Source organism: Etheostoma cragini, chromosome 19, assembly GCF_013103735.1.
Source record: "Etheostoma cragini isolate CJK2018 chromosome 19, CSU_Ecrag_1.0, whole genome shotgun sequence".
Lineage (NCBI taxonomy): Eukaryota > Metazoa > Chordata > Actinopteri > Perciformes > Percidae > Etheostoma > Etheostoma cragini.
In genome coordinates, this window is record NC_048425.1 from 12,232,145 (window position 1) to 12,242,318 (window position 10,174).

The 10,174-nt window shown below is 38.8% G+C and overlaps 2 protein-coding genes across 4 annotated transcripts; both read left to right on the plus strand.

Annotated features, from left to right (window-relative positions):
• The first annotated feature begins 202 nt into the window (after positions 1–202).
• nagk (N-acetylglucosamine kinase) lies at positions 203–3,454 on the plus strand. The gene is made up of 10 exons (XM_034856658.1): positions 203–290; positions 544–628; positions 815–913; positions 1,020–1,161; positions 1,544–1,654; positions 1,736–1,848; positions 2,089–2,176; positions 2,277–2,374; positions 2,506–2,584; positions 2,718–3,454. The coding sequence occupies exons 1-10, from the start codon at positions 262–264 to the stop codon at positions 2,918–2,920; spliced, it is 1,047 nt and encodes a 348-aa protein (XP_034712549.1). The 5' UTR covers positions 203–261; the 3' UTR covers positions 2,921–3,454.
• LOC117934735 lies at positions 3,454–7,484 on the plus strand. 3 transcript variants are annotated; one of them, XM_034856659.1, is made up of 9 exons: positions 3,454–3,692; positions 5,228–5,371; positions 5,453–5,536; positions 5,626–5,824; positions 5,934–6,002; positions 6,246–6,377; positions 6,835–6,934; positions 7,067–7,226; positions 7,317–7,484. In XM_034856659.1, exons 1-9 carry the CDS (start codon positions 3,669–3,671, stop codon positions 7,395–7,397), a joined length of 993 nt encoding a protein of 330 aa, XP_034712550.1. In that variant the 5' UTR covers positions 3,454–3,668; the 3' UTR covers positions 7,398–7,484. The 3 variants fall into 3 exon arrangements, with proteins under 3 accessions (XP_034712550.1, XP_034712551.1, XP_034712552.1); XM_034856660.1 differs by having other exon boundaries at positions 7,070–7,226; XM_034856661.1 differs by having other exon boundaries at positions 7,067–7,244; positions 7,317–7,405.
• The last annotated feature ends 2,690 nt before the right edge of the window (positions 7,485–10,174 follow it).

Genomic DNA, 10,174 nt, shown 5'->3' on the forward strand with positions numbered 1-10,174 from the left:
ACCATGTCTACATGCCTAAATGCACTGAGTTGCCGCCATGTGATTGGCTGCTTAGAAATTAAGTGTTAACGAGCAGTTTGACAGGTGTACCTAATAAAGTGGCCGGTGAGTGTATATATACATGTGGGATCACTATGTACATGACTTTTACTCAACACAGCTGCCACCTACTGCTAATTTAACATCATTGCACGTTGTAGCTCAGCTGTGGCTCTCGCGATATTTGCGCACTGTAACCGGACCAAAACAGGAAGTGGCAACATGGAAACAGTGTTCGGCGGAGTAGAGGGGTGAGAATGAGTTAAAATATACAACAAAACTTGACTAACTTTATGTTTTTGAATTATAAGTGAATCATAGTGTGTATTTCAGCGTATTATTCATGGTTTTGCGGTTGCCACCGAGTAATTTAGGATACGTTGATTTGGGTTCCTGCTTCCATCCTCGCAGCAAACATAAATAGCTTTACATTTTTTTGATGGTTTGTAAAGTATGCAGTTCGGTTTCTCTCATCCTCTCTGTCCTCTTTTTGTCTGTTTCTAGTGGAGGGACCCACTCCAAAGTGGTGCTGGTGGCAGCAGATGGAAAGATACTGGCAGAGACAAATGGACCGTCCACCAACCACTGGGTGAGGACAGAAAGCAGCGGAGGTAGTTAGTTTGGGTTGGAGAAAATGTAGGGAACAAAGTAAGAAATATGGATGATTAGGGGAATAAAGATGGTTATACTTGCCTTAGATGTTTACTCAATGCATAAGACCAAAAAAACTGATTGCATCAACATCTTGTGTGTGTGTGTCCATGTGTGTATACAGTTGGTTGGGGTGGACAAATGCATTGAAACTATCAACGAAATGGTCCAGAGAGCCAAGGTGGAGGCAGGGTTGAATCCAAACACACCGCTATTCTCATTGGTCAGTCACCATACCTGTACACTGTTGACCTACAACAAGCAGTATTGGATAAAGAAATCAATGCCGAGTAGAATATTTGAAACAGTGATTTTCTGTGTGTGTGCAGGGCATGTCTCTGAGCGGAGGGGAACAGAAGGACGCCATCGACAAACTCATCGCTGACATGGAGCAACGGTTCCCCACTCTCAGCCAGCACTACTTCATCACCACCGATGCAATCGGTGCCATGGCAACCGCCAGCAATCGTGGTGCCTAGTCTTTTGCCATTGTTCAGTTGTAGCGCAGTCAATCCGAGCACAACACTTTAACTAAACAGTGCTGGAGACATGCAAGAGTGGCCTTAAACCTAATTTCATCTTAAGTGCTAAATACGCCTTCTTTTGTCAAACCATTTTTGCTATATTCTTTTGAATAAAATGTAATTAAATAGTTTACCATTTGTACCAGCATTTAAAAAGTTGAAATCAATTATGAACTCTGGCTTGATACTTTACCCCCTTAGGTGTGGCTGTGTAAAATTGTTGTCATTTATAGTATGTCTTTCCACACTTTATGGCTTAATGAGATCAACGCGGTCATCTTTACTGTCATATAATGCGTCTCAGCTCAGACTGTCTGTTTTCTCTGTAGGAGGTGTAGTGTTGATATCAGGGACCGGCTCTAACTGCAAGTTAGTCAATCCTGATGGCTCACAGATCGGCTGTGGAGGCTGGGGTCACATGATGGGGGATGAAGGATCAGGTAACTATGGCAATATGTACATGAATTAGTTATAATGTTACCGATTGGATTAAACTCTTAAAACATCCTTTTATCTCTCAGCATACTGGATCTCTCATCTGGCGGTGAAGACGGTGTTTGATGCCAAAGACAACCTGGTCTCTCCTCCCGGTGATATTACACATGTCAGGAAAGCCATGGAGGATTACTTCCAGGTCAGATTGCCACAAGAATGAGAAATATGCTCATTTATGCAATACTATCAGCTCGTGTTTAAGTAGGGAAATGCCAATAGAGTAAGTTCACATTCCCAAACCTTTATGCTGTGCCAATGCCAGTGCAAAATCATCAATCATCTGATTTTACGGAATCACTTTTCTTCATTCTGATGTAGTATTTTGTGAAAAATGCATATGTAAAAAAAAAAAAAAAAAAAAACATGCAATTTGTCCCAGGTGTCAGATCTGATGGGTATGCTGCCACACCTCTACAGAAACTTTCAGAAGTCTCACTTTGCAGGTTTTTGCAAAAAGTTGGCTGAAGGTAGGTGGTACATCACTTCCTCGTTGGTTATTATTACAGTAAAGCTTGGTATATTTGAATGGAAGATTAAATGAAAGGTATTTGTGTGCATGTGTTTCAGGTGCAGAAGCAGGAGACGCTCTCTGTCAGTATGTGTTCACTCAGGCTGGGAGAGTCCTGGCAAAACATGTAGAAGCAGTCTTACCTGCAGCACAAGAGGTAAAACACACACACACACGCGCGTGCCTATTCATACTGTGCTCTCACTTATTTGTATTCTTTACATACTGTATGTCAGAAACATTAATTATTTTGTTAATTAATTTCTTGTTTTTTCTTTGGGGTGACAGCCTTTATTGAGTTGTGACCTTGGCCTGCCCATCCTGTGTGTGGGCTCAGTGTGGAAGAGCTGGGAGCTTCTAAAGCCAGGTGAGTGCCCCTCCAATCAAGACAACGAGCTTTTCACCCATTCCCCCGTCATTTTTACTTTGAAAAAATTGATTGAATTGAAGCGGTAGAAAGTTCTCCTAAAACCCAGTTTACTTTCTTTGTTTCTGATTAGGGTTCACTGAGGTTTTGGATGAAGTGGCATCATCTGACAAGTTTAAGGCCCGTTTCCATGGCTACAGTCTCTTGATTTTGCGGCAGTCCTCAGCCCTTGGTGGTGCTAGTCTGGGGGCTCAGAGTATGGGCTCACCCTTAACTATGGATTACAAAGCTAATGCCAAAGTCTTCTACCAACACACTTTTACCAGCATCCCATGAGAGTGAAACTGCACAGCCTCTAGATCCAAACAGTGTTCAGCTAAAGGGAAATTATATTGTTGATTATATAAGAATTAGCATCCTTGCTAATGACACTTACTATAATGATAATGATTGTGTGATAATGGTTTAGCACTTATTTTGCTCTTACTACAAGATACCAGGAATGTGATTTAAAAATATTCAGAATCTTGATATTACTTTTTATTTTACTGTAATTTTAAATCTTTGCACATTTTCTACACTTGTTTACATTTGACATTTATAATAAAAACAACTCATTCATGTCTTAAATAATCTCTGATCCTTAAAATAATTAAAGTTTATTAAAGCTGTGGTCAGAAAAAGACAGTTACTGTTGTGCCTTAAGCCATTTAATTCCTAAATATGAGTTGCTCAGTTTATTGTTTGTACTTATTATAGACAGAGAAATGTAACAAAAAGCAACACTTGATTCATCACCAGGCTTTCTTCACATGTCTGAGTTTCTTCAGTGTGTAATGTAATAACTAATAAAAAGCACTCCTTCTCATAGATTCACATGGATGCCGAATCACAGCATTACTGTATGAATTTAAAGTACCCGCCTTGGCCGTTAACTGTGTCAGTAATTGTGTGTGCTATCACTGTAAATAGAATCAATAACAATAGAATACATACAATTTAATTAAAAACAGCAGCAATAACATTCCCCTGGCTCCCACTGCCTTTGACATTGAGTTCAGCTTCGCTGCTGTGGTGGTGCACCATGATTCCCTCAAAACTCCTGAAGGTAAATGCTCTAAAAATTTAAGCAACTTAAATTGTCTTTGGGTCATTTTCTCATCTCTGAGTTGAATTATGCAATGGTAGTGTGCATTGTTTTTATGTTTCTCTGACTACAGTATGTTTTGGTTTGAAATGAGATTTCCAAATTGCAGAAACCACATTGCTCCTGTTGCTACATCAGTTAAAACATGCAATTGATGACCTGTTTTTCTTTCTTGTACATGGAGTTTGCATAAACTGCACCACTGTGTCAGTCAGCATTACTGTCAATTATTTCCTTTCTTAAATCAACCCTTTCTACTTAAAAAAACTGAGTAAACTGATTTTCTCACAACCTAACATCTCTTCAATTCTGTTATTTTATTTCAAAAAACTTAATAAAGAAATGTAATTCATTTAGGTATTGTGATGCATTGTCGTACAGTGATTTATTGGTAACGGTACAGTTTCCTTTTATGAAAGTTAGGATGGTGCCTTGGTTGTTTTTAGTGATACTTTTATCTTTTACGTTACATCCAGTTAACATTCATGTTAACTGACGTTTGGCCACTTGGGGGCAGCAGAAACAAGCTATGAACCGAACACACAACTTGACAGTATGGCACCTTTTTTAAAATAAAGCGAACATAAAAGAAAACCTTTACCTAATTACACATCCAGCAGTTATGAAGCAACAATATCATTCATATGAAGCACTCTGAACACACAATGAATGTAAATCCAAATATTTACTGTCTTTGGACTGTTTTCGGTCCTTACTAGCTAGCTTGCTCTCTAAGGAATACGTGGCCCTAAAGCTGCTAAATGCTCCACTGTTTCGCAGCTGGTTGCTAACTATGTCTACGCCGTTTGGTTTATCCAGTCGTGGATTTTGTGGAGCTTTTTCAGCCGAAACAGTATGGGAGTGGTGACAGTGAACCAAAAAAGTAAAGTTGTTGGCCAAAAAAACTAAAACAATACATTGGAAGCATGGATGTGATTGGGAGACGCTTAAACTCTGGCGATAAAGAAAGCGCAGTCAGATGATAAGCTAATTAACTTGCTAGCTAGTAACTTATTAGCCGCTTTGAGTTCGGATATGATAATAATACTTTCTTATGCTGTCTGGATATAGGGTGGGAATTTATTAAGTACTATATAAGTATTATTATTTACTGTACTCATATGTGACGTACCTGTAACGTTACTGTACTTTACTTAAGTATTTGCATTTCTTGCTACTTTATACTTCACTTCAATTCATTCAGTCTAATGTATTTTTTACTACACATGTATAACAGCTACAAATACAACAACAGTAAAATGCTATTTAAGGAACGTTTCAGTAATAATAATCCTGTACGGTATACTGTATATGTTAAATCACAGGGACCAGTTCTCTGAATTGAATACTTTTATTCATTATGATTATATATAATCATTTTCAACTCCTCACACATTTGACATTAAGAAGTTTAATGACTTAATTTGTTATTTGTTTGAGCTAACCTACAGTACTGCATATAACCCACTGTCACAATGCATGTTTTCCCCTTGCAGACTGTGGGGCTGTTGCCTTTAGAGAGATATGTCACCACTTATAGTCGAGACTATAAACCCTTCAGTGAGTGCCACCTACAGTTAAACCAGGTGAAGCCCAGAACTGAACCTAAAGCTGCTCCTGCATTTATCAACCCACCTCAGGTTTGATGGATATATATGGATTGATTGATTGATGGATGGATTGATATGTTGATTGATATGTTGATTGTGTTATTTTCATAGACTTGTCGTGAAACCTGGCCTGTATTTCATCAATGCTTTTACAAAACAACTAACAGCATCTACGGCTCAAGTAGCTGTTTACAGGTGAACAACAACAACAACTTTATTTTCTAACTAGCATTCAGTTGTTCGTACCACCGCCATCATCATACTTATTGTACTCTTTCTCTCAGCCTCCCACTTGTTCCTTCTTCCCTGCCTCCTTACCTTCATTTGGCATTCACCCGCCTTCCATCTCCGATGCGTCTTCTTGGATTGTTGGCTCTTCAATGTTAGATTACAGGAGACAGGATGTGGGAGTTGCAAGGGAGACTGGGTTTTTACTTGATGAGGTGGAGAAAGGTCAGCTGCACTACATTTTTGGTGGAAAAGGTAAGGAGTTCTCTCTTTGTCTCTAAAACAAATTCATACTTACACACACACACACACACTCATCTAAGCTGGCAGCTGCTTTGATACTCAGTCCATTTTCTTTTGACAGCGAATGTGTTAGAGCAGCAGGAGGCAAAAGATGAGCCGCAGAAGAAGACTGATGTTCTATACGAGGAAGGTAAGATGTCTGTTTTTACTTTACTTTTTTACTTTTACAGGCGTTTTGATTCATCTAGTCATTTTTCAATGGGGAAACCTTTTGAAGTACTTTTGGCTTCGGGGCTCAGAACTTCACAAATGCTTTCACTGTTCAATCTGCTGGTGTTTTTACCCTGCTTTTTTGTTTAAGGGCTTTCCAACTCTAGGGAAAGTGGCTCCTGGAGTATGGACATAAACCTGCTCTACATTTGTGCACTTTTAGGTGTGATTGTGTTGTCATCTCGTGGCGGTCCGGCTTGCTCGGAAGATTGCATTAGATCTCTCTGTAGAGAAGCCGGCCTGCAGCACCTTCTCCACCTTCCTGTGGCCTCCAGTCCAATTATCACAATCAAAGGTAGAACACTCCCTAACACACAGAAACACACATGTCCCATCTTACATTACCTTTAGGTTACAAAGTCAGGCAACTTCACTACAAGATAGGAAAGATCAAGCACTAACTAGCGCAAAGTTTACTACAATGAATGAACTAACCTTAAGAATGAACACCAATGTCTTCTTCTGCATTCATATTTAAAACGGTGCCAACCATGTTGGAGAAAAACTTCAAATAATCACAAAACATGCTAACCGATGATGTCACATATATAGAAAGAAACAAGACTGTCTACAGTTTCTACAGTCATGCTAGCAGCTCTAAGGCTGATTTCAATTGTCACCATTTGAGTTGAGCATGTTAGACTGCTAACGTGTAAATTAGCAGTGTAAGTGTATTTTCCAAAATGTGTCTGAAGGGAACATTTAACGTAACATTAAAGTGAGTGTATTTTGTTAATTCCCTTTCTGACTAGATACTGAAATTTGGAACACAGGCTGCTTGAGGGGCTTTGGATCAGCTACTGGACTGAATAACAGCACCTTCCTTCAGCCTACTACCGGGCAGTGTAGTTGGTAAGCCGCATGCCCAAACCTCGCCTTTTCATCACTACCACATTTTTTCTAAATTGTAATTTTAGTTTCTTGTCACATACCCTTCTTGTACCCTATGTGTTATTTGCTGACACTTTCTCCCCTCTCTTTCAGCAGTGCATGGGAAGCCGAGTGCCCTAATTGTTGCTGTAAGATGCAAAGCTTCTCTTGTAGCAGCACACTGCCTCTGGCCGATGTACAGCCAACTCTCTACAGACCACCACCCAGCAGGAGACTACCGCTGACGCAGTACCAATCCAGCTACACTGCTGAGGTATGAGAGGTCACCTGAGTGACTGGAGCCCTTTGGCTTTTTTATGTCCTTGTATATTTGTTCTTTATAAAACTGTGTGTCTTCTCCTAGTGGGCCCAGCCAAAGATACAGCGGAGTGACATTCACCAGCGTGATCCTCCTCGTCAACAGATACTCTATCCTTCATTCTGAATATCAACTTTTGCCTCAAAACACAGCAGATTAACAAAAAAAGCATTGTTTGTTTTGTATGTCAAACACAATAAACCAGTTAAAAAGCTGAAAATCTGTAAAAGTTTCACATAGTGACACATGGCTTTACATAGTTGTATGTAATGTCCCTATCATAGAAGGAGGAAAGACATATTGCAGTACATACTGTATATATTTGCAGTATTACATTTTGGGTTTCTGTTGTGACATCACCCGGAAGTAATGCTGTACAGTAATCACAGTAAAATAGTAATAAGAAAAACACATAAAAGACAGACAATCATAGCCTACATTTGACAGTTTGTAGTGTAGTAGTTAAGCGGAAAACCACCCGAAATGTCCATCTGAAAGAATTACAAAATGTGCACTTGTTCCGTAGACAATGGCTCTATTTTACGGGTGGACTAGTACTTTTTTTTAAACGTTGCTAAAAAAATTAAAGAACAAACAAACCCAAAATACTGAAAAAGCTCTTTTGTTAAGGTAACTTAACAGATATAGTGTATGGCATAGATGTACAGAACAGAAGTGACAAATACACGTGTTGCTGTAGCCTAATAAAATCCCCTTTTGGATTTTGAATGTTGATTTAGTTACTGTGATTTTTATTGATTTAGTTTTTTATATGATATATGGACAGCCCCCCCCCCCCCCCCCCTCCCTTGTATCCAGCCAAGGATGGAAGTCATCCAACACCAAGGCTATGCAGATTTTCTGTTCTAGTGGTCCCAAAAGCAACAGAAATACAATGAGGAAAATGCCACACATTCCGAAATGACTCTTTAACTTATCATATAAAACATATCATTTGAGACATTATGTCCAATACAAATTACAAAAGTCCTAAAGAGTCAAATCAGTAGGTTATTGTTGTGCCATTTATGTGTGCGGGGAGTCACCCTACTCAACCAGAGAAGGAATTACAGCTGCAACGATTATTCAATTAACTGATCAACAAAATATTATATTATTATGATTATGAATTAATCATCCAAGTATTTTTTTCAAACATTTTGTGGTCACATATTCTCTAATGTAAGGATGTCATGCTTTTCTTTTTATTGCAGGATAGTAAGCGCATATATTTGTATTTTGGACTGTATCTCAGGAAAAGCTAATCATTTGAAGACGTCACTTTCGGCTGATTTTACCGACACATGAATCCCAAAAAAAATTGGGAAATGAATCGATTCTAAAAATCGTTAGTTAATTAATCGTTTGATTAATATGGGTCAAAAACTCTTTTCGGTGTACCACCAGATGAGCAACTTTTATCAGAATGAATCGTGGGCTTTCTTGGAGTTCTCCTAATATGTCCATGATGACACAGTGGGACGCGTGATGTAATCAGCTCCATCACTAAGCTTAGTAGTACTGCAGAGGGAAAGGGGTTTAGTCCTGGGGACTCTGGCCTCAGGGCAGAAAGCATGAGGATTTATTTCACTGGTCAACATGGAACTACCAATACATCAAACAGGTACAGGTCCATCAGTATGCATCCATTAGCAAGATTCCATTCAAAGCTCTTCTAGTGTCCACGGGAGCATCCTGCAAACGGGTGTCCCATGTTTTTATAATGTTAAGAGCATCCGTCGTATCCATCAGTATGTGAGTCTCTCTCATTTAGATTAGCTCCCATTTAGTTTGAACCACAATCAAGGAGACTGCTGCTGCAGTTGCATGTCCGGATACCTAACAGCATTCCCTACACCTCAAATCCTCTAAACCCTAAAATAAAGCACATCTTTTCTGACACTGATCATCATCCAACACCTTTTCAAGCAGCCAGACACTCTGATTGGCACTGACTCACTGATCCACAAGGCCAGTGACATTGTGGGGCGCAGAGCTGCACTCTCAGTGGTGTCAGAAAGGAGGACACTGTCCAAACTACATGTCATCTTGGACAATGTCTCCCACCCACTCCATGGCTTACTTCTCATACACATGTGCACTTCCGTTGCGAGACTTATTAAAATTTGTGAAATACTCTGCCTATACTATTTATTCGTTATTACTGCTCACCATTACAACTCCTTAATTATGTAAATACTGTATCATAAAAATTCCTTTAACCATGTAAATACCGTGCATATCCACACACCTTATATTTCTTTATTTATATTTCTACTCTGATATTTATATACTTTGTGCAACTGTAACACCGAATTTCCCTTTGGGCATCAATGAAGTATTTCTGATTCAGATTCTGAAGATAACAGCCACAATTAGCATTAATATTATTCATTCAATCTTAATTTTTAGCCTTTTCCGGACTGGATTTTGTGTGTTTTTTGGGAGACAGAGGGACGTTTCTACAACAACTCGGGTCATTCCCCTGTATATATGTAAAATAACAATCCACATAACTAAACTGTAAAATATATATAAATTAACCAATAAATAACTTAAGAGATAATTAAACAAAATGTGACATTATTGGGGAAAAGGCGATGATGACAGACTTTAACCCAGTTACAAAAATAACATTATTGTGAAATAAGATATTTCACAATAATGAGTTAATCTTAAAAACTGTCTCACTAGTCAATGTATTGGTTAATTTATGTTTAACTAACAAAATGTGTTCATGAATATTTATTCCATATTATCCTCTTTTTGTGTACGAGTTTGCTCACTGATTAGTAACTGTATTTTCACAAGAGAAGCATGTTTATCGAGAAGTCTGTTTTAAAACACTACATTCATTTCGTTGACAAAACGTCGCATCGTGTTCTTGAACGCACCCCCAACAG